This window comes from Octopus bimaculoides, chromosome 5 (assembly GCF_046866305.1).
Source record: "Octopus bimaculoides isolate indiv1 chromosome 5, ASM4686630v1, whole genome shotgun sequence".
In the NCBI taxonomy this organism is placed as follows: Eukaryota; Metazoa; Mollusca; class Cephalopoda; order Octopoda; family Octopodidae; genus Octopus; species Octopus bimaculoides.
In genome coordinates this window covers 96,179,836-96,205,742 of record NC_142932.1, presented here as the reverse complement: position 1 = coordinate 96,205,742, position 25,907 = coordinate 96,179,836, and the positions used below count along the sequence as shown (strand labels likewise).

The following is a 25,907-nucleotide window of genomic DNA, read 5'->3' as shown; positions in this document are numbered from 1 at the left end:
TGGAGTGGCTTCTTGCTTATAACAAGAATTATCATTAATGCTAATGATTTTTATTTGAATTGTTTTAGTCCTGATACAAAGCAATTTTAAGTTTAAATCTCCACAAAGTTAAAGAGTGCCTACTTTGCAAGGAAAATGCTGAAAATCGAATTTTTATCCTATTCATATTTCAACATTAATTTTACCCTTTCTACTTCTGTATAAAAGCTCTTATTCACACAAAACTTGAGAGTATTATTCTTAGAATTTAATGTTCTTATTTTGTTTTTCACTTTAGTTAGTGAAGGTTTTACATTTTCATTTTTTTTTTTTCAGAAAGGCTTGTGATGTTTATAACAATATTAGTAAGTTTGGTGCTTTTTGTCATCAATGGTATAGTATGTCCACCAGTAAAACCGGGCACCAAACCAAAAGAAGGTGCATCAGTCAATGATACCAATGTAAGTTTATAGTTTTTCTATTTGTATACCCACATACATTTCTTTTGTCTCTGAATGTATTATTTCCTTATATGAACATTAAATCCAAGATTTATAGTTGAATAATAGGTTTGTGAAATGCATTTCTTTTATAAATAATGTGAAATGTCCCCAAAGCCATGTTACTGACCTAATTTTCTAGAAGCTTCTACTTTGACTTTCAATTTTAGATTATACTAGCAGTAGTACCTGGTGTTGCATGGGTCTTAATAAATTACCATTCAACTATGGAAAGATGAGGCTTTACACTTGAGAAAATTTTTTGAGCCCTACCTTGGCTACCGCATTCACGCAATGCTTTTCTGATTTCAACACCTTACTCCTCAGCCCAGTGCAGATTAGAACCATACACTTGTGGAATGCTTTTAAGGCCAACAGTTTAGAAACACCTATCGTAAGGGCTTGCAGTCTGGCATCACTCTGAAGGCGATTATCACGGTCTTGTAATGTTTGGGAAGATTAAGCAGCAGTAGTGTTTGCAGCATCCATTGTCCGACGTCTATGGTGCTCTTCCTCATTCTCCTCAGCATGTGTGGCTGAAGTGCACGCGACATTAGTGGCTCGGCGACGTTTCCTGTGGGGACTTGTTTCAAAAGCTCTTGCAGCAGCTGTAGACATGGCGTTAGCAGATTGGTGGCTTCTTCACTGAACCGCGTATGCTGCTTCAACAGCAGCTGCTCGAGCTTCAGAGACAGAAGGCCAGCAAAGAAGACGCCAAATCGCCAATGCTGTTGTGACTGTGACTGCTCACACTGCAGAAACCGAAGACCAATGCAGAACTCACTGCACAACGAATGCTGTTTCAATGGCAGCTGCTCAAGCTTCAGAGACAGAAGTCCAGCGAAGAAGCAATGCTGGTTACTACTGCTAGTGAAATGGATGAAGTAAGCTGTAATTACTTACCAGTAACCGATTTGATTACCAGTAGCTTGCACAGTGCAGAGGCTGTTGTTGCTTTAACTATCTCATGCTACGCATAGAAATCGCTTTCATTTATTGCAATAGAAAGCCTCGGTGCCGGATGTTTACACTTTATTGGCAGTGGCTATTTTGAGGTCATGTGGGGTCACAATGTGTGTGCACACCATGGTGGAGATTAATTGTTTATGCATCGGAGAAGAAATGGGGTCAGTGTTCTGAGAAAAACAAATCAGGAGCTACTTCAACAAAGGCATTTTGTTCAAATGTGAGTTTGTCGAATTGTGATCAAACAAAATGCAATTTAATAAAATGAACCATGGCTTAAGACTTGTTGGGTGAAAGTGCATTCGTTTACCGAGTTTGGTTTAAATCGACTCAATGGTTCCGGTGCTATGGTCTGCTTTAATGGCATTTTTTGATTTGGTTTTTCTTGTGCTGTGCTTAAACGATACAGAATTTGAAAAAAATAATAATGAAACAAAAAACCTTGGGTAAGAATGCATAGGTATATCAAGTTTGATCAAAATCGGATGAATCGATTGAGTTTTTGCGAAAACTGAACATTGATCTAAGCAGTTGTTATGACTAAAACATGCCTCGGCACATACCAAATGTATGTCTGAAATTTCAATCAAATCAGTTAGGTGGAATTCGAGTTATAAACCTTCGAACTTGCAGTGTACTGTTATATTGAGCCTCTTTAGTGATTCCATATGTGGAAGCTCAGTCAATGGCTCATTGCATTGGTAGCATTTTTTCTTTGTGAAATGTAGCAATTGTTTTATTAATACTTTGCCTTTCATAACTTGCATAATATATTATACCATTTAGTTTTTTTTTATATTCATAAATATGACTAGATATTAACAATAAGCAATCAGATTTGACCTACTTGTTGATGATAACCTGTTAGGTAGTTAGTATACTATTAGATATGTCATTCTGATAGAAACAAAAGAAAACTTTTTCTCATATTGAATTAAAGTTTTCCATAATGTTGGTTTGGTTTATAAAATACGCTGTGAGTAGCAGGTGTTTCTGATAGACCAGATATGGAAATTAGATTCTCACACATTACAATCATCATCATCAAATACCTGATTAATCATCTTGCCACGCTGGCAATGGGTTAATAGTATTATTAGTCATTGAGTTACTTGAATATGTATAATTTTTATTGCAACCTTCATTTTTTTCTCTTCTGTAGTTCAGTCTCAACTATTTCTTTTATCATGAAAGGTAGTAATAAAATTATTTAATGAACATATCTTTAATTTCCAAATAGATTTTACCATATTAAACCCTTTTTATAATTAACATTGATGTCTCCAAATTATGTAATCCTCACATATTGTTTTTAAACAATATTCATAAGCAATTCCATTTGTAATTTGAAAATGAAACCCATGTGTCATCAAATTTTCTCATACTATTTTACATCTATTTTTCTATAGAGTATTCTTATTTTATTGTTTTACTGGTTAGTCATTAGACTGTTGCCTTGCTAGGGCATCACCTTAGGGATTTGGTTGATTATATTAACCTCAAAACTTATTCCAATCTGATCATCATTATTTAATGTCTGTTTTCCATGCTGGCATGGGTTGGATGGCTTGACAGGTGCTGGCAAGCCAGAGAACTGCACTAAATTCTACTGTCTGTTTTGGCATGGTTTTTATGGCTGGATGCCCTTCCTAATGCCAACCACTTTACAGTGTGTGTGTGAGGCCTAAAATTTGTGGCAACTTTTAGAAGTATGTTATTCATGATGAGAAACCATATAATACAAGACTGTTTCTTTGATATATATAGCTACTGAGTATTTGAGCTGTTGAAAGATACAATGCTGTCCTCTTCTCATTGATAGATGTTCACATGGTTTCTATCTTGGATTCAAAGATGTCTAGCATGAGGTGTTTAGGGTTTTATGTATATATGTGTGTGTGTGTAGATGTGTAAATGGGGATCAAAAGTAATCTAATGTTTCGATGAGCTATAGGGTATTTTGATTTATAAAAATGTTTTAATGGTTAATCATGAGATATGCTTGTTAAATTATAGTAGTACTGCCAAAACTGGGACTTTATTTTAACAATATAAGAAGGATGAAAGACTGTTCTCAATCTGGGATTTGAATTCCTAACACAAAATAATGTCCCTAAAACCTGCCAGGCAATTTGTTTGTAGTTCTACTAATTCTGCCAAACCACTACCCCACAACAACAACAAAATAATAATAATAATAATAATAATAATCCTAAGGATATGAAGACAGGAGAAGTCCCTGGCCCATCAGGAATCTCTGCTGAGATGCTTAAAATATCTGGGGGTAGAGGTTATGGTCTAGTCACCCGTATTGTAAATCAGGTGGTTCATGAAGGAGTCATACCCAATGACTGGTGTAGCAGCACCACAGTCAACTGCTATAAAGATAATGGTGATGCCTTAGATAGAAATAATTATAGAGGTATCAAATTGCTGGATCAGGTGATGAACGCTACGGAGAGAGTCATAGCCCAACTAACTAGGGAGAGAGCTTAGATGAGATGCAGTTCAGTTTTGTGCTGAGAAGCACCACTGATGCTATATTTCTGGTGAGGCAGTTACAAGAGAAATACATAGCCAAATATAAACCTCTGGACTTGACCTTTGTGTATTTGGAGAAAGCCTTTAACAGGGCCCCCTGAGTCCTTATCTGGTGGTAAATGTGGAAACTAGGGATAGACAAGTGGTTAGTGAGAGCTGTACAAGCTATGTACAGGAACACGATCAATAAGGTGAGGGTTGGCAACGAGTACAGTGAAGAATTGAGGGTACAAGTAGGGATTCACCAATGATCGGTCCCTAGCCCTCTCTTGTTCATCATAGTCCTCCAGTCAATAACAGAGATATTCAAGACAGGCTGCCCCTGGGAGCTCCTCTATGCTGATGACCTTGCTCTTATAGCTGAATCACTACCTTTACTAGAGAAGTTCCAGTTATGGAAGCAAGGTCTAGAATCAAAAGGCCTTATAGTTAACCCAGCAAAACCAAAATTTTAGTAAGTAGGAAGGCAGACAAATTACAAATCTCTTCAAGTAGGTGGCCCTGCTCAATCTGTAGAAAAGAGGTAGGTAGAAACTCCAGAAGATACACCTGGTGTAAGCTTTGGACACATAACAGGTGCAGCAATATCAGCGGAAGGTTAACAGGGAAACTAGCTTTTGTATGTGGAAGATGCTCAGATACAATAAATGTTGAAAATGAGCAGAACATAGACTCCATCAACTTCCAGCAGGATAAGCTAAAGGTAGTAGATAGCTTCCGTTATCTAAGTGACCAAGTTAGTAGTGGAGGTGGGATACTCCGAAAGCATAGCTGTGAGAATAAGATTAGGATGGGCAAAGTTCAGAGAGCTCTTACCCCTGCTGGCAACAAAGGGCCTCTCTCCCAGAGTGAAAGGCTAATTGTTTGATACCTGTGTGAACAGCTATGCTGCATGGCAGTGAAACATGGGCTGTGGCAGCCGAGGACATGCATAGGCTTGAAAGAAATGAAGCCAGTATGCTTCACTGGATGTGCAATGTCAGTGTACATGTTCAACAGTGTAAACATCTTGAGAGATAAGCTAGGCATAAGAAGCATCAGATGTGGTATGCAAGAGAGATGATTGCACTGGTATGGTCATGTGATGCATATGGACAAGACAGCTGTGTAAAGAAGTACTGATCTCTAACTGTGGAGGGAACCTGTGGTAGAGGTAGACCTAGGAAGACATGGAATGAGGTGGTGAAGCATGGTCTTTGAACTTTGAGCTTCATAGAGGCAATGACTAGTGACCGAGACCTTTGGCGATGTGCTGTGCTTGAGAGGACCCATTCAAGCCAAGTGCACCCATGCTGGTGACATATAAAGAACATCTTTCGAGCATTGGGCCTCATGGAGGCAAAGTGGCTGAGTTCCTTTCAAGTATTGGGCCTCACGGAGGCAATGACTGAGACCTTTGGCATTATGTTGTGCTTGAGGAGACCTATCAAGCCGAGCAAGATCACAGTTGTGGCAGATACCGTTGTTATGCAACTTGGCACCTGTGCTGGTGGCATGTAAAAGCACCCATTACACTTTTGGAGTGGTTGGCATTAGGAAGGGCATTCAGCCATAGAAAGCCATGCCAAATGAGACTGGAGTCTGGTACAGCCTTCCAGTGTGCCAGTTCGGTTAAACTGTCCAACCCATGCCAGTATGGACAATGAACATTAAACAATGATGATGACTATAGGCACAGGGCCTGAAATTTTTAGCGGGGGGACTAGTCGATTACATCAACCCCATTGTTTCACTGGTACTTAATTTATCAACCCCAACCTTGGCAGAATTTGTACTCAGAATGTAGCGACGGGCAAAATACCACTAAACATTTCATCCATTGTGCTAACGATTTTGCCAACTTGCTACCAAGATATAATGATAATAATAATAACCATGATGATGATAATTATCATTCTTACTATTATTATTAAAGGCAGTGAAATGCTTAGTGGTATTTCGACTGTCTTCACATTCTGAGTTCAAATTCTGCCAAGGTCAGCTTTGCTGTTCATCGTTTTGGGGTCGATAAATTAAGTACCAGTTGCATACTGGGTCGATCTAATTGACTGTCCCCTTCTCCCCCAAAATTGCAGGTCTTGTTCCTATAGTAGAAAGGATTTTTATTAAAGTCGGCGAGCTGACAGAATTGTTAGCACACTGGATGAAATGCTTAGTGGTATTTTGCCCATCGCTACATTCTGAGTTCAAATTCCAATGAGGTTGACTTTGCCTTTCATCCTTTCAGAGTCAATAAAATAAGTACCTGTTGGAGTCAATGTAATTGACTTATCCCTACCTCCCTCAAGTTGCCCTTGTGGCAAAAATTTGAAATAATTATTATGTAGGTGGTGAGTTGGCAGAACTATTAGCTTAGAAGCATTTTGTCCATCTTTACACTGTGAATTCAAATTCTGCCAAGGTCAACTTTGCCTTTCATTCTCTTGGGGGTTGATGAAATAAGTACCAGTTATGCACTTGGATCGATGTAATTAACTAGCCCTCTTTCCCTGAATTTCAGGCCTTGTGCCTATAGAAGAAAGGATTATTATTAAGGTGAACAGGTAGAATCGTTAGCACACTTGGCGAAACACTTAGTGGTATTTCGTCAGTCATTGTGTTCTGAGTTCAAATTCCACTGAGGTCTACTTTGCCTTTCATCCTTTCGGAGGTTGATAAATAAAGTACCAGTTGAGCCATGGGATTGATGTAATCGACTACCCCCTCCCCTGAAATTTCAGGCCTTGTGCCTATTGTAGAAAGGATTATTATTATTATTCATCCAACCTATGCCAGCATGGAAAATGGATGTTAGCTGAACTAAATCCAAAGCTGCACTTATAAAGGAAAGCTTTGTTAACTGAACTGACTCCAGTATTATTAGTGGGTATTTTGACTCTGGATGGAGGAAAAGCAAAGCTGATTCTGGCAGGATTTGAACACAGAATATAGAGGTATAGAAGTATATACTTAGGAATGTTTTACTTTGGTTCTCTACTATTTTTCCTCTCTGATCTTACTGGGGGGTAGTATGGCGCTAATATGTGAACTGGACTTTAATTAGGAAGAAAAAAAAAAATGGATTGCAGATTCATTTATCTTATAAAACACTTATTCTCAGTCATGGAAACAATAAAAGTGTTCCCCTTTGGGTTGGGTAATGTTGGCTGAGTCAGTTCTCACTGTGTTATTAACCTAAGAGGAATAAGTAGCAAAGTAAGCCTCATCAGGGTTTGAATTTGGAATCAAGGGGAATGTAACTAAATATAATAACGCATTGTTTAGTGTTCTATTTAATTAATAACTTTTTATGTTCTGATAATAATTTGTATGTTGGCACAAAGCCATGCATTTGTCAGGGATATAGTTGATTGAATTGACTCTAGCACTTTTATTTGATCTACTAAGGAGTAACGAAAGAAAAAATTGAACATTATTAAATTAGTGCTCAGAATATAATAGATATAGAACTAAATAGTGGAAAATATTTACTCTGATGCTGTACCAGTTCAACCACTTCATTAATAATTTGGATCAAGAAACAATAAAAAAAGAAATTGAAGTATTCATACTATTAAGGCTAAAGTGAAGCAAGAAGGGATATCTGCTCTGGACTACTTTTGGGAGGGGGCAGTTGATATTTGTATTAGGTGGTATTTTGGGGAAGTAGAGGGAATTGAAGGACTACCTCAAGCAATAAACACTCTAGCTATACCATTGAATATCATCATTTTAAGCACATATCATCATTGTTTTAATGTATACTTTTCCAAGCTTGCATGGGTCAAATGAGAGTGCATTGGGGCAGAGTTTCTATGGTGAAATGCTCTTCTTATTGCCAACCCACTTATTTCCAAGTAGGTTGGTAATATCCAAGTCTATTGAGCAACAAACAGCTTGGGCATGTTTTACATGGAGAGCTGGAAACAAAGACATCCATATGACTGAGCTCTTTCTTTACAAAGATTGTGCAGCATATCAAGAAACCTGGACATGCTTTCATTGTGATTATAGAATGCTAGATTTTCCAACGTTTTGCAGTATTTTTTATCTTGTTTTATTCATTGGACTGTGGCCATGCTGGAGCACCTTCTTCAAGTAGTTTTAGTCAAAGAAAATAACACCACTACTTAGTTTTAAGTCTGGTACTTACTCTCTTAGTTTCTTTTGCTAAGTCACAAGGATATTAACAAGCCAACATTAGTTGTCAAAGTGTGTGTGTGTATGTGGGGCCACACACACACACACACAATGGATTTCCAGTCTAGACTATGTGGGCAGAGATAGCAATATAAGGAGATGCAAATGCCTCAAAGACCTGCTCAGATGTTTCCAACTGCTAAATATATAATATAAATGATGATGATTATGATGATATATATTCCATTGTACAGCCCCAAGCTTTACATATTGAGAAATTAAAAAGGAATTGTGTATTGTATATCTTGATGTTAACACTATAAAAGCTATGAAAAATCATGTAATATTCATTTTGATATTAGCATTACAAAAATAGTGAAAAATCTACAATCAGAAGCTGTTGTGTAACACCTGGTCAGCTCTAATGAAGCAGTCCTATGGGCTGTTGGTTTGCTGACTACAACATACATATCCAGACTGTTCATTCTGATTCATCAATGTATCCTTTCCACTGTTCAGTCTGTTACTGTATATCTTTAGATTTCAGTGGTGGCAATGACAAAGGTGGACTTGGTTAGTGGGTGACAGTTGGTGTTCCTCTGCATGAAGGTTTTAGCTTTCTGGAAACTTAACCTTATACCATACTTCAACAAGAAATTGTAATGTAGTCTCAACTTGAGTAATGCCTTGTGAGTGGAATTTGGTAGCTGGAAATTGCAGAACTTCATTAAACATACAAATATGTGTGTGTGGATTATGTCGTATTCCATAACATGATGGTTTGACTAATAGATATTGATATAATAGTACTAGGCTGAAATAAAGTAATGAAGTTGGTATGATTGGCTAAACCATCTAAAAGTGGTACTCCAGCATGATTATAGTTTAGTGACTGAAACCAGCAATAAAAAAAAAAAGAAAAAAAAAAAGAATATATTTATTTCAATCTTGGTTTGTGTGAGAAGTAAGCAAAGAATAACTGCAAATTATATTTGTATCCAGCTTCCATATGCTTTTCTTTTTATCAAAAAAATTAATAATTTAATTTTGTTCAAAGTAATATTTGGTCACTCACATTCAATCAGCCTTGTAAACTGAATTTAGATGATTGATTTTACAAAATATTTCTCCTCAAATAAGATTTAAAAAAAGATGCATTTAATATTATACCAAACCATGGGATATATTCTATTCATTATAGAAAATGAAATTAGGTGCTATTTTATCTATTTTGTGTTCAGGATGTTTTGTTCCAACAATTGGCTATTTTTAGAATGACTTCATGACGTGCACCTTTCATGAAAGAAGTTTGGATTACTTTCTTTTAGTTCTTCTCTTAAAAAATTTATATAATCTGCAATCATAAGTGTGTCAAAGCTACTCTCTCCACTTAAATGCAAAGTGCAGAAATATCTTCAGATGTATGGAGTAAAAAAGGTCACCAGCCCTCACAGTGTCACTTCAATTACACTTAAGCAACACACTCTTGAACTTGCTCCTCTACTTACCAAAGTTTTTAATCTCCCACTCTCTATAAGATCATACCCTAACATTTGGAAGCATGTTTCTGTGTCTCCCATTCCAAAAAAAGGTAATTCCTTCAACTCACCCATCACTCCATATTGACACTTCATACTATCACTTGGAAATGTTTTGAAGTGTGAATTGTTGCTCTCACTTGTAACTTATAGATAATTGAGACGGCCATCAACAACAATGTTCTCCATCACCTTGAATCTATCTCTCTTTCCTCAATAACCACTAGAATGGTTTTTGTGGAGCCAGATCCACAGGAGACCTATTCTCCTATGTTATTCACCTGGGACTCTCACTTTAGAGACGTTTGGTGAAAGTAATGTTGTTGCTTTAGATATCAGCAAAGGTTTTGACCATATTTGGCATGTAAATCTACTATCAAAACTTCTCAGCTATGAGCTCTGTCCATCTCTCATCTCTTGGGTCCATAACTTCTTATCACATTATTGTGGCATGTGTTAACAAAACTCTTTCTACCTCATATTTGATCATCTCTGGTGTTCCATAAGGTTTTGGTTCTGTCCTCACTCTTTTCATTCTATATATCAATGGCTTATTTATTGCTGCATCTAAAACAATGCCCATTCCTATGTAGGTGACACAACCCTGCATTTCTCCCTAACTTACCTTAGATTCATCTAAATGCAACTGAGACACCAGTCCAAACCTGCATTGATTCCAAAAATGGTCTTGAGAGCATCTTTCACTGGCACCATGCTGACCTTGTCTCTTAATAGTAACCCCCCCCCCCTCAAAACTGAAGCACTAATTATATCAAGAAAACACTATTGCCCACACCCCTCTAAACGTGAGCATCACTCACTTAGAACCTTTACGTTTGCTCTTAATGTTAGGGGTCATTATGTCACTATCCTGATATGCTTTCATCAGAAGAGATCCTCTTCTGGTGAAATCACATCCATAACCTGGCTAGGATCATGTCCCAAAAACTAGCCCTTCTCTTTAGGCCAGAAAATATTTCAGTTCCTAACTGATATTCTATAAGGCTCAAGTGTAGCCCACAAATGAGTATTGTTCCCCCATATGGGATGACACTGCTACTATACACATTGACATTCTAGATTGCATCCAGAGAAGGGCCACTTACCTAATTGGCTCTCATTCAGTTCTGACACATACTGGCCTCTGACCCATAGCCATGCTGTCTCTTTTTGTTTTTTCTGTTGCTACAATAATGGCCTTTGTTCCTCAGAGTTGGCTGGTTTCCACCTCTCAGGCACCTCTGACTCACTCAGTCCTCCATTTCTTGGCACCCTTGTTGTGTCCAACTCCACTTTTCTAGCACTAACCACTATATCCAATTCTTTATCCTTTTGTCACTTTAAATGGAACATTGTCACCAGTCTCACTAGTCTTGGAGGACTTGCAACTTTTCTTGAACTATGTTGCCTCCTCCAGTCCCTGCAACTAAAAAAAAAAGGGAAAAACATAAAACATCCTTTGTTGAACTCTGATAACCCATTGTCAGTATTTAGTATCTCATTTCTGCTCCATTAAACAACAAAGTAGGAGGCAAATCTTTTTCAAGTAATTTTCTCTGAAGTTCTGCTGCCTATTCATCTCAGGAATTTAGAATGAAATATCCTATCCATAGACAACAAAATGCATACACTGAACATGGATAAAAACAATTACAAACTCATAAAACAATATCTTATCAATTCAGCTATTTCTTCTGTACAGTTCATGTTTTGTTTCTATTTTATCCCATTATGCTGGAAATTTTTAACAGGTTATCTGTTAATAGTTTTTTTTTTACAAGCAGGATGAGAAATAGTCCTTAAATAATAGGAGTTTAAAATAGTCAAATAAATGATAAAGAAGCAAAATAAAAAGCAAGACAAATAAATACTATCATAATTGTCATCATTGTTCCACATCCACTTTTCATTCTGGCATGAGTTAGGTGGATTGCTATGACCAGAGTCAGCATGTATTTAGAGGTACAGCTCATCTAATTGGTTAGGAGACCTCATTTTACTGGTTTTTCATTTTTGGCTTGGTTTCTATGTTTGAATGTTCTTTCTAATATCAATCACTTCACTGAGTGTAATGGAATATACAAAGTGTACAGATATATTAAGTAGAAAATCCTGACATTCAGATTGAAACGAAGTGTATTCCTTGTAGTAGGAGAATGAAAACCGATAACATTGTTGAATTGGAGTATCAGAAATCTTTGGGTTGAGTAAACCTAATCTGTAATAGATGACTATAGGAATGTCAAGAGATCAAAACAGTTTTCATGAGAAAGATTTTTTTTTTTATGTAGGAAACGAAATGACCATTTAAATTGCTGGGTCAAATCAAACAGAATATATCTCAGGTAATTAGGGTTGGATCCTATAAACTATGCATTTTTATACATAAGAGATTTGTACATAAGAGACATTGTTTTTATTTGAAAGTTGTCTTAGGTTTGTTTCTATAAAAAGAGACAAATAGTATTTCTTGTTGTGTATATATATATATATATATATATATATATATTTGCGTCTTTGTTTGTCCCTCCACCATCACTTGACAATCTATCTTGATATGCTTACATTCCTGCAACTTAGTAGTTTGGCAAAAGTGTCTGATGGAATAAGTACCAGGCTTCAAAGGGGTCCAGCATAGCCACACTGAAAATGACTGAAACAAGTAAATGTATAAAGTGTATATATAAATCCAGTAGCTTTAGAGAACTGGAACTACTAATTTGCATCAGATTGGTCTGGAAGGGACTCTTCTCATGGTCTTCAAATCTTCAGGGAGTGGTGGAACTGACATATGTAACATTCCTTGTGAATAGTTGCATGTCACCAGTTGTATGTGAACTGGTGGTGGAAATCGGTGTGTTGAGAGGGAACTTGTTGTACCTTCATCTATTTGGAGGCTTTATTCAATATGTAAGTGAATAAAGGCATTCAACAAAAATCAATAAAATGAGTACCTGACCAAGTTCTAGGGTTGATATAATTAACAACAACAACAAAGAAAAAGAAATCTTGAAGGCACTGTCTCAGTATGGCTGCTTTTTTATTTGCTTATAAGGTATGATTTCTTACAAATCCAGATCAAATATAAGTGATTCAATCAATCTCAGAATACAGTTGCTACTTATTTTATTGACTTCAAAAAATACAAAAAGTATTTTAACTTCAAATATAGAGAAACAAGATACTGTACTGCATATTATCCAACACACTGTCATTTTAGCCAATTTTCTGTTCACAATGTGTACTCCTTGATTTCTAACATTACCTGACCTCATATATGTAGAGGAAAGATACAGTTAATAAAATCACTTTATCACTGGCGTTTATTTATTTTACTGATCTCCAAGGTAAGAAATACCAGCATTGTATGTTCATAATTTTAACTTTTTACATTGATACACACACTGGCAAAGCTAGAATGTGTGTCACCGGATCCCACAAGAATCACACATCTACTGCAGACCCAAAAGTGCCACCTGGGGCAGATCACCCCCCTCGCCCCAGCTATGCTAGTGGGTACATGTGAGGGAGGAGTATAGTTGACTTGATTGGCTATGAAATTTACTTCCTTTCTTGATCCCATGGGGATGAAAGCAAAGTTGATGCTGTGAGATTTTAACTTGAAATCTGCAAATAAAATGAAATATTGCATGTACATGGTTTCTGCCACTCATTTGTTGTGTGCCACAGAGTCAGTTGAGCAGGACAAAATGATTTATCTTACTTATGTCTCCTTATGTTCCGAGTTCAAATCCTGTCAAGTTCGATGTTTCATTCTTTCAGGAGTGATAAAATTATCAGGTCATCCCATAAGTTCTGTCCGATTTTACCTTTTTTAGAATTGAATGAAATTTGATAGTATTTTAGAATGTCTAATGGAATTAAAAATTATTTTTATGCATTTGTGTACATTTAAACTAATTAAATATTATTTTACAAAATAATAGAATTAAAATTTCTTTGATTAAAACCCTTTCTAACATGGAAGTATCCAAAGAGCATTTGAGGCACATAATGCTTTATGAGTACAAAAAAGGAAACTCAGCAACCAAAGCGACTCGAAACATACACTCAGTTTATGGAAAAGAATGCTTGAATGAAAGAACTTGTAGAAGTTGATATGCAAAATTCAGAAGTGGAGATTTTAGCCTTGAAGATGAAGATCGAACAGGATGTCCAGTTGAGTTTGATGATAAGCTCCTTGAGGCATTACTTGAAAAAATCCTGCATTATCAGTTGAAGAATTGGCAATAAAGCTTAGTTCAAACCATACAGCTGTTCATCGTCATCTTCAACAACTTGGAAATGTTCCTAAACTTGGAAAATGGGTGCTTCATGAATTGTCTGAAAGCAACTGCAAATCCCGAGTTGACATCTGCTCTTCTTTCCATTCTCGCAAACTCATTTCACCCTTTTTGGATAGACATGTGACTAGTGATGGAAAATGGATCTTCTATCGAAATGTTAGACGTTGTAAACAGTGGCTTGGTAAAAGGGAAAAAGCTCAACCACAACCAAGAAGGGAACTTCATGGGAAAAACGTTCTTCTCTCTATCTGGTACGATTGCAAAGGAGTAATTCACTTTGAATTGCTATCACCTAATGCAACATTCAATGCTCAAGTCTACTGTCAGCAATTAGAGCGTTTGAACCAAGTTTTGAAGAAAAAAAGACCCGCTTTAGTGAATCGAAAAGGAGTGATGTTTCATCAGGACAATGCGTGACCCCACACTGCAACGATCACATTACAGAAGATCAAAGAGCTTGGTTGGGAAAAAATTCCTCATTCACCTTATTCTCCCGACCTTGCCCCTTTAGATTACCATTTGTTTTGTAGTTTACAGAATCATTTGAGGGACATAACTTTTGCAAGCCAGGAGGAGGTTGAAACTGACATTTCAGTGTTCTTCGCTTTGAAACCAAAAGAGTTTTACATTGATGGGATTAAAAAGCTTGTAAATAAATGGAAGGAAGTCATAGATAATCAGGGAAAGTACATTGATGATTAAATTTCAATGAAATATTACATTTGGTCACTTATTTTCTTTATTCGAAATTCGGACAGAACTTATGGGATGACCTAATAGTAGCTGTTGATCATTCCCCCAAATTTGCAGCTCCAATATTGGTTAAAAAGGGTAGTGAGTTGGCAGAAGTGGTGATCTGAATAAATTGCCTTGCAATCTGATTTCTGGGGTCAATAAAATAACATTCTGGGATATTAATTTTATTGGCTGTTTCTTTTCCCTACAGAATTTGGCCTGTGCTGAGATGAAAACTAATGTATTTTTAGTATGGAATTTTGAGTTTAATGAGAAAGCTAAAATTAATTAAGCAAATATTTAAAAAAAAAAATTAGTTTTTATATTCCAGAGTTCATTTGAATGATTAAAAAAGAAAATGAAAAAAGTAAAGCAAATCAGACACTAGAAAAGTAAATTCTTTGCATTAATTTTATGTGGCAATAAATAGATTTTAATGCATACCAAGTGGCTGAGTTTATTGAAAGGACGAAAGTCTGAATTATTGTCCTGAGGGTGATAACATTCCAGCATTTCTTTGGTTTTCTTTTTACTATGTTCTTTATTTCCTTCCCATCTATCTTTCCACCTTTATTTACTTTCAACTCACAACCACTACGTTGCTTCAGTGACTCACTTTATTTACTTATACATCTTGATACTCTCTCTCTCCACATACAGCTGCCCAAATATTCACCCTCACTCTTTCAGTGTAGCTATGTAAAGATTGTGGTTTTCTATCGTTTACACTTGTCAATTATTTAGCTATATATTTCTCAATTCGTACTCTCTACTCTTGCTATATATTTCTTTTAATACTTCTTCATTTGTGTGGCTAGGTTTACATTTACTCAGTTTTCCTCCGCCACTATCTCCTCGTTTACCAATATTCTATCTTCTTATCTTACACCTCTCCTCATCTAGCTGTCTATGCTCTACATTTACTCATACCTTATATCGCTTTGATCTCTACATTTCTCTTCTGTCCCTCTGATATGGTGCCTTGCGTGATTTATTCTTCGTTATATCCAATCTAATATGTAGTTTTCTAGTTTTAATACTCTATCCTTGTCTTTATCTTTACTCAGTTCTTCAATTTAGTGATGTATATTCACACACTCCTCCGATTTACCTTGGTGTATTTACTTTCTATTTCACTTATGTAGCTATTTCTCTACTTATGTAGCGTTTACACCCACACTTTGATGTAACTTTCCTATCTTTATCCACTCTCTAATTTAACTGAAAACACTATTTCTATACTATTAAAATTTTTGCCTTTTTTAGTTTGCTTCTGCCATAAGTCTGTTTTAACTCTGTCATCTTCTGCCTCTTTCCTTTATTAAGCATGTTACGACGCTTTCTCTTAATCAGATCTAGTTATATTTTTTCTGCTTTCCCCCTCTCTTGCCACTTGTCTTAACTATTTGAGCAGTCTGCAACTGTAGATCTTCCCTTCTCTTGCACAAATAATTTATCCCTTCCCCCCACCTTACTCACTACTAATGTAGTTCAACCGCTGTGCTGTCGCTTCCTCTGTTTCTGCTACTACTGTGTTGTTATAGTGTAGCTATTACTAATGTAAATCATTCACTCCTCAGTGGTTCTGAAGCTGATTAATACCCGTCCCCTTCCCTTCATATAACGCAAAGTTTTGCGCCCCTCATAATTCTTTCTTCGCTATGGTACTGGACAGTTTTAAAAAACTTCTTAATCTTCATTTAACAGGGCAGTTTGTCAGCCTTCTTTTCAATCTTCACAGGCCGCTCCTTATATGAAGCCGGTCTGACGGAAGGTCAAACCAAAATGGATTGCTCGATCTGCTAAAAATAGCAGCCAAATCTATATCAACACACACCCTAGCGTATTCAAGAAGGAAGGATGCGACATTGTCCTAGATATATTGAAAATAAGACGTGATAGTCATAACTGGAATGTCTTTGGTTGTAAGTTTCCTTAGGATTGACCTGTGGTTAAACAAAGACGACGTTGACGACGGTAGAGATGGTTACTATAGTGACTAATAGTTGGGGTAGTAGTAGTAGTAGTAGTAGTTAAAACCTTCCTCTTACTATTACTCGATTTATATATTTGCATATTTAACAGCCGTCGGAGAGTTTGTTTGATAATGTTAACGTTTTAGAATACTGAAAAAAAGAAAAAAAAAGGTACTTTTTGGTTCTCACGCCCTTAAAAAATTAGGTTATCTCCCCCAACTAAAAAAATTGTATAACCCCTAATAAAACAAATAGAAAAAACGAAAAATCAAAAAGATTAAACGTCTTATTGAATCTGATAATATTTTAATAACAAATCATACAGAACTGAAAAAGTTAAACATCTTATTGAATCTGATAACATTTTAATAAGAGATCATACCATGCCTATTGAGAGGGCCAAAAGTCAACACTGTGTTTATTGACTCAAAAGGAACTAACCCTTTTAATTCAATCTCTTGTTACTACAAACTCAATAGTTTAGTGTGGGTGAGATAAGCAAAAAGTACCAAATAATCGCTGACCAAAACATTCAATTTTTTTCTCTCCGTGTTTTTCTCCTTGTTTTCTCCGTATTCTTTCTGTTGAAGAGCGTAGCTCGAAACGTTAAAGACTCTGTATTCCCGAGCGTTAAACTAATGCATCCTTTTGTTGTCTACACCACCTGTCCTCGTCTGTTGTTTTTTTCGTAAATTCTCCCATATATATATATATATATATATATATATATATATATATATATATATATATATATATATATATATATATATATATATATATATATATATAGTGTGAGTTCGTGTCCGTGAATGACGAGTAAAGAAAAGTTAGTCACATTCTCAGGAGCGCGCTCCAGGGAGACAAAGATGTATTGGATTATTGGTTCATTTCTAAAAACATGGGTTATATATATATAGAAAGGGCAAGTCACTGAGTAGGTTGCGAATATCGATGAAAGGACTTTGTCTAACAAACAACCGATTGATTGTTTAACCAGCACATTAAACAAACGGTCGATTAGTTATTTAATCAATTGACTGACAATAAAGAAATGATATTGAACCAGCCTGTCTGTTATTATTAGTGGTATAATGACCCTCCCAAGACAAGATTTGTTTCAACACACAAATTCACATCAAGAATCTTGCAAACTAAATGCAAAAACAAAGTAATCAATTATGCAACATTGCATTGTAGATTTTAAGGGGAATAGCCTTAAGTGTGATACCTCTGTAGTTGGTGGTCAGTGATAAGTCTCCTTTCTTAGGAAACGGGAGAATGCAAACCTGGATTGTGCTTTGGTTATACATATTGCAGGATTGTTAAAAGATTCTCATCTTCCAAATTTATGCAGCACCTCTCCAGACCAGCTACTTTCCTGTTCTTTAATCTCTTCTGTACTACTTCCAACTCCTCTTCAGTGAATGGATCTTTCTTGATAGGAAGTTTATTTATGATGATTCTCTGAACTGGAGATTGTTGATGGGAATTCCCTCTAGGAAATTCTTGAAATGATCTCTCCATTTTTGTAACCTTTCTTCCTGACTTGCTGCCTTTCATTTGGTGATACGGATACATTTTTGATAACTCAAGTGGGAGTACTATTGGGCAATACACTTGCATCCTTTTTGTTCATCATAATACTAGACTATATTTGGTGCACATACTCTTTACTTACTTGTTTCAGTCATTTGACTGCAGCCATGCTGGAGCATTACCTTTAGTCGAGGAAATCAAACCCAGGACTTATTCTTTGTAAGCCTAGTACTTATTCTATAGGTCTGTTTTGCTGAACCTCTAAGTTACGGGGACGTAAACACACCAGCATTGTTTGTCAAGCAATGTTGGGGCGGAGGGACAAACACACACACATGTATATACATAGACATATATATGACAGGCTTCTTTCAGTTTTCTGTCTACCAAATCCACTCACAGGGCTTTGGTTGGCCTGAGGCTATAGTAGAAGACGCTTGCCCATGGTGTCACGCAGTGGGACTGAACCTGGAACCATGTGGTTGGTAAGCAAGCTACTCACCACACAGCCACTCCTGCACATCTATTGATCTTTAACAGTAACATTGGTTTTACTCTACAGAAAGCAAGAAATAGGAGGTAACCAACCTGGAAGATCACTAATGCTCATTGTGCAGATGAACTCGATGGGAACAATGCACGTATGTTGTATGCTGTTCTCAACAAATCATGGAAACAATGTCAAATGAAGGAGAGCTTTATAGAAATATTCCTAGCATATCAATCATTTGGGAGTGGTGGTCAAGATATGCTGGTCACTATTATCAAAGCAAAGATGAGTTAGTGAATGAGTTCCTTCTGCGGATCTCAAGCCATGGGAATTCTGATGTCAGATGACTCAGAATGACATGCATTAATTAACTCTCTTGCAATGTTGAGTTATAAGTAGAAGACCTTGAAAATGTTATGAAAGACAGGAATGTTTGGAGAGAGTGGTTTTGATCTGGGCAACCATTCTGATAGCTAGATATAAGTATTTCAAGTTGTGATCTAAACCAATTTTGGGATTACAGTTGCCAAGAAAGAATGTTTGGGATTTACAACAAAAATATCATGATATTCACCTTTCTGGATCTCTTACCCCTTTCTATTTAATACTAACAGTATAGCCTGGTGCTGCCCGGGATTAAGCTAGGGTTATTAAGTGATCAAGTGCTTTATTTCAAACCAAAATAAGTAACATCGACATCAGATTTGAGCGAATTCCGTTGAAATTGGTTTGGTTGAAAATGGTTTGATGGCAATTTGATTGGGAAATCCCATAAGGAATCAGTTTATTGGTTATTTCCACTCATTGACTGTTTTTTTAAAAGTTGCATTAAAGATCTGCACAGGAGAAGGTTGATCTGAAGGTTTGCATTGGGGATCTGGATTGGAGTAACTTAGGAAAACTTATCAACAGCCTTAACCAAAAAATAAGGGGCCTGTCCCTTCTAGGTTAACTCTAACCCAAACTCTAAAACCCTAACCCTGACCCTAAAACCGTAACCCCAACACCAACCCTAATCCTAACCATAAAACCCTAACTCTAACCCTAAAACCGTAACCGTAACACCCTAGTGGAAATTGTGCGGGTGTTAATCTGAAAAATTACCAAACCCTTTTTGTGGTCCAAAAAACGGGTTGGGGGATGGTGGAAGCCTCGGAAATTTTACCCATTTATATTGTGTAATTCACCGACAAATTGTTACATACACCTCTTTGTTTCATTGTTGTTGTGAAATATAAACAAAACTCTTTCACTCCCAAAGTAGTATATGTGCGTGTGTGTGAGAGTGAGAGGGGGGGAGAAAGATGAACGATTTAAAATAAATAAATGATTTAAAATAAATATATTTTAATTGCTGTGTGAGAAAGTATAGATAATCTCATTATAAAATATAGTGTCTTTCAAAAACTGCCCTCTCCTACTTTTTCTTTCGTTAGATGCTTTCTGTCTCCCTCTCTCACTTTTTCGTTACTTTTTTTTTTGTTAGACACTGGCAAATAAACTCTGTCTTGCTTACAAAAATTTTCTTTCCTTAGACGCTTTCTGTCTCCCTCTCTCACTTTTTCGTTACTTTTTTTTTTGTTAGATGCTAGCAAACAAACACACTATTTCTCTCTCTCTCTCTCGCCTTCAAGTGCATATGCACAGTTTGACTTCGCCATGTCAACAATCTTCAAAATTGGTAAAAGTTATTGTTGAAAATCGATTTTTACAGCTATAGGGGGTTCCTATAAGATTGTTATCCACCCCTGATTGGAACTCTCCTGACCGGTTAATATGTCTCCAAAGAAATCACGCGAATACTGCTGTGTATGCAGCCAGTATAGAGGGAAGAATGTAGACGGCAAAGTTATTTCACTACATAGATATCCTGCAAACGTAGCTATTTGTCGTATTTGGCTTCAGAGATCGAGACTTGTGAGGAAAGACTTTGTTTACACTGCAAGCTATGATATGTTTCTTTATATATATATATATATATATATATATATATATATTTATTTATTAATAAGGGTAGTAATTGATATTAATCAATTAGAACCAGTGGTCTAGCATATTAAAAAAATCCGAAGATTAAAATTATATTACATACAAAAATAAGAGGAATGACCAGCAAAAGTGGACTCCTATATGCTAGAAATAGATGCCGATTCGGAATCTATTTCTAGCATATAGGAGTCCACTTTTGCTGGTCATTCCTCTTATTTTTGTGTATATATATATATATATGTGTGTGTGTTTGTTTGATTAAATAATAAATTTACAGCATTGAATCTAATATTCCTCTAATTATTAGACTTTATAGTGTGACTGTCCCTACCTCTTCTACACCTTATGCTCATGGCCAAATCAGTGAATGGTTGCTGAAAGCAGATTGGGATCAGGCAATATTTCACCGAGAGGAGATATAAGCTTCTGCTTATTCCTGTCTGAAGTATCGTCCGATACTTCAGACTTATCGTCCGATGAATTTACTTTGTTGACATTCTTCATCAACAGAATTTTTATACCTTTCAGCCTTTCAATCAAGTCCGCCTTTCTTCCAGTAACATACTGTCCATATATTCTTAGATATTTCTTTAACTCAGGCACAGTAAGTACTTCGATAAGTACCATGATAAGACATAAAACAATAACAATAGCGTGGATAGTCTGCGGAAGTTTAATTGTCTACATGGAGCGCCGCCTAGCCAAGGGAGATAACCTACTTATAGGAAAGCCCTATACGCAGGTCCCTCTGAGAGAAAAAAGTTGACGAAAATGCAGATAGGGTCATGACGAATCTCCTAAAATTGGAGCGACGTGCGTGCTAATTTGTGGACGTGCATAAACTACATTCACGTACACACACACACACACACACATCTTGCCTTATATATATACGGATATTGACTTTGTAGCTTGTTGAATGATTACTGCTTGTTTTTGACTCTACTCTTTAAAATGATCTTGGTTTATCAGGTCAACTCTTTCAGTTTAGTATATTATATTTGCTTTTTTGTAAACTGTACTAATTTTATGGCTGCTGCCTTATTTAATATCTTCTTTCTCTCCTTTGGGTTATCTCCTTTATGTTGCTTAAGTTGGTTGAGATACCTTTCATATAGGCAACATAATTTATAAAGAAGTGATTGTTTGTAAGAGAGATAACTCTTCTAAAACTTTTCTAAAGCATTTTTCAAATAACAGCAGTCTGCATGAGTATTCATCAACATTTAACTTTAATAGGTTGACATCCCCAAATAATGATTACAATCAGTGTGTATTTTTATTTAAGAAAGGTTTTCTTATTTTAATGTTCAAATTTTTAATGATTACAATTCCCATGAATAGCAAAGTATATTTCTCTACTTAAAAGTAACCTCCCTCCATAATACTTAAATATAATACTGAATATAATCAGTTAACTAAACATTAAATTATGGAGTGATGTCCAAATACTGTACTAATAAATAATTTTTAACCAAAATTTCCTTTCCATTTGGAGCAAAAAACAAAATTCAAGCAGCAATTCTTAGCAATCCCCAGGGAAGATAATTTCAAGAATTTAGAATCAATAAACTCAAGAAATTAATAAACTTGCACATTTAGAGGAAAGTTTGATTTTTGTTTGCAAGCAAACCTGTTTCTGCCTGTCAGATCTTATCAGCATAATCTCTCCAAATCCATGCCATTGGCTAATTTGAGTTACCTTCCTCAGCTCTTTTGATGTTTTCATTTCTTCCCAACTAAAACTTGTTTCTCTGCTAGGTTTACTTTATGGTTTCTCAGTTCTAGACTTTGGTTTCCACATGATCATATAACCAACACTATCAAACTCTTGAAATACTTCAATTAACTAAGAGTATCCATGCAATAAATAAATAAATATTCCAATAAGATTAAATAAAGTATTTGGAAAATAAAAACCACATAGATAGGAGTTAATCTGGTCTTTAAAGCCAACTAGTGAAAGCAATGAACATGTTTTGGTCATATTAGATCTTAGCAAAGTATATTCTACTTAGCTGGTAGTAATAAATATAAAACTTGTAAGTAACCAGTATACATGAACACAGAGGGAATGTAGTGACATGCAGCTATGTTGTTATAATAATAGCTTTCCAGTGCTAACTAGCTACTCTCTTAACTCCATTTACAAAGCTGTCTTCAATTTTAACATTACATGATGCCCTTCATTCAAAGAATTGTTGTTTTGGAATAACTCTTTCTTTAAATTAACCACTAATTTTTCAAATTCCAGATGAACCCTGTCAATATTATCTAGCTTTTTCGTTTTTAATTCAAAGCAAATTTAGGGTTGTAGACTTTATCTGTTTACTGGATTAACATGTCCATTAAGACATGTTAAGCCAGTCTTGAGTCTACTCCATTGCAAACATTTGGATCAGGTATCCAGTCTGATACCCCCCCCCCCCCCCCAACCATAGAGGCTTTCACTAAGCTATTAAAAAAAAAAGTAAATGAAAATAACAGGATCCCTCCTATATACTATTAGTGATGTCCTCTCTTCTTAGATGTGATAATAAAAAAAAAATTCAACTTATGTAGCAATAGTATTATTGTTAGTATTTGGACAAGTTGCTGCAATATGTTATGGGAAAGTATAAGTTTGTTTTGAAAAGGATTTCAGTTTTTCTCCTGGATAATCAAACAGGTGAATATAATGTTTTTGTTTTTAATTTCTGTCACCAGGAAACAGGACTTGCTTATGACCGTTACTTAAATGAAATTGTTACTGTTTTGGAGGAAGATCCTGCCTTTAAGAAAAAATTAGAAACTTCTGATCTTCAGTATATAAAGGTATCTGATATTTACTTTATTCTTTCTATAATGGTTTGAAGTGTTCTGAATTATAATTAAGACCTCTTATGATGTCATTGTTATGCTAATATTGTTGTATTTTTATTCCGCTAAGGTCGACTTTGCCTTTCATCCTTTTGGGGTTGATAAATTAAGTACCAGTTTGCATACTGGGGTCGATTTAATCGACTAGCCTCCTCTCCCAAAATTTCGGGCCTAGAGTAGAAAAAAATATTGTTGTACTTTTGCATGTATGTAAAATGCATGCAAAGATTAACATTAAGATGGCTACCAGTTCATTGTCAGAGCTTGTTTAATCAGTAGTGTAAAGCTTTTATGTGTAAACAACCATATTCAGCTATGGCAATGTTTCTCAACCATTGTGCAGTTGTCATTGCTATCTTTCCTAAGTTGCTTGAGCCCAAAAGTACATTTCAAATAATATGTATATAGTATTGAACATTAATTTTTATTACTTCTATATTTGTACATATAGATTTACTTAGATTATTTTTACAATAGAGTTTTATAAAAGTATTAGCAATAGAAAATGTTGATGGATTTTAAAAGTTGAATACAAGTACTTTTTTTGTTTGTATATTCATAACAAATTACTTAAATAGCTAAAGTCATTCAACAATAAAACAAAAATCTATAGAATGTCAGGATACTGCAGTTTATTTTATTCTAATGAAGATTGAAGTCAATGAAAAACTGATTTTTTTTTTTCTGTGACCAATTCTTGAATATCCACATAATAGGTCATTTTTCAACTTTCTATTTACTTCATTTTCATTTGCAGCAGAGTTACCATAAATAGTAAGCAACGAACAATTTAACTCTTTTTGCCAGTTTTGGGTAGGAATCACATATAAATGGCCAAAATTCTTTGACTTATTTCTTATATCAAACACATCTGTTGCTCTCAAACCATTCTTCAACTTCAGAAATTCATCTTATGAAAATTTTTTTACATCTGATAATTTAAATGGAATTTATGCTAAATCCAGCTTGTCATCAGTAAATTCAGGAAAGTATTGGTTGCATTTATTTTCCTACTGTAAAATGCAGCAAAATTCCATTTCTTTTTGTAAATTCTGGAAGCCATGTTGCTACTCTTGCTCTGAACAATGTTATTTGATAGTGAAAATGATGCAAGTTTTTTTGTAGTAATACAAGTGTGATTCATAAAGGTGAACAGCACATATTAGTTCATACAGATCGAATAAACAATGACACAAAATACATAATTAGTCCCTTATACAGCTATTATAGGCCATTGAGGGCATTTTTGATAGTGTATCAAATGCAGATTCAACTTTTATTTTGATGTATGTGTAGTAGCACAAGCAGTCAGCGCCATATTGGATGAGATCTTGCTGGCAGCCATTACCATCTCCGAGACTGGAGTGAGATCTCACCTGCATCCATTTGCCATGCGCGAGATCACAACGAGGCTCGCGATGGTAAACTGGATATAAGGACCCAACAAACAGATTCTATCTTTTCTTCACCGCAAGCACTTGCTGAACACACATATTCACTGGCTGGGTCTCCAGGCTAGTACTGTCTGCTCGTCGTATCTCCAGAGGTAATGGGCCCGCGTTAACAGAGATACAATGAAGTACACAGCTCAAGATGGTATACCAAGAGCAACACACATCATTTATTCGGTGTAACTATGTAAATAAAACTGGTTTTGAATTTGCATTTCCACTTGAGACTTCTTTCCTCGCCTGCTGGAGCCTGAAACAACACAAAGAACAATTTTAATGGGAGAAGGCAATATTCATCCGATATCGTGAACCTTGCCATTATAAAAGTTGTTATCATACTATGAAGGAAGAAGCTGACATTGTAAACTTTTATCTGTTTTGCATCCCAAGAAAGTAAAAATTGCAGATAAATCATCTGATAGAATGGGAACTATGTACTTGGTTGGCTCTTCTACCTTAAGCTAATGAATATATGATTTAGAATAATATGAATAAGAGAAACAGTTTTAAAGAAATTTAGGACTTTAGGTAAGATAAAATAAAGTGTATTCTGAAGATATCCCACTACCTTAAAAACAGTGCAGTTTGAAATTATTTCGGATAATGATACAGCATTGACATGGTCAGTGTTTGGTGAGCTGTAAAAAATTCATTTACTTTAAGCATTTGTACTATTGATAATATGGGATGCTTCTAAAATTGACTAGCAGGTGGGGTGTTTTCAGATAATAATAGAGAAGCACAATGATTAAGATAGACTATTTACTACATAGATATAGGTGCAGACATGGTTGTGTGGTAAGCAGTTTAGTTTCCAATCACAGTTTTGGGTTCAGTCCCATGGCATGGGACATTGGGTGTGTTCTACTGTAGCCTTGGGCTGACCAAAGTCTTGAGTGGATTTGGTGAATGGAAACTGAA

The 25,907-nt window shown here is 35.7% G+C and overlaps 1 protein-coding gene across 4 annotated transcripts in view; it reads left to right on the top strand.

Annotated features, from left to right (window-relative positions):
- The window catches only part of LOC106869180 (nucleobindin-2), a 66,183-nt gene that overhangs the window by 19,276 nt on the left and 21,000 nt on the right, over window positions 1-25,907 (top strand). For all 4 annotated transcript variants that reach the window (XM_014914804.3, XM_052968281.2, XM_052968282.2 and 1 more), the window contains 2 exons: window positions 316-440; window positions 23,383-23,490. In XM_014914804.3, the coding sequence (XP_014770290.2) occupies window positions 327-440; window positions 23,383-23,490 (222 nt within the window). In that variant the 5' untranslated portion in view covers window positions 316-326. The remainder of the gene's footprint in view (window positions 1-315; window positions 441-23,382; window positions 23,491-25,907) is intronic.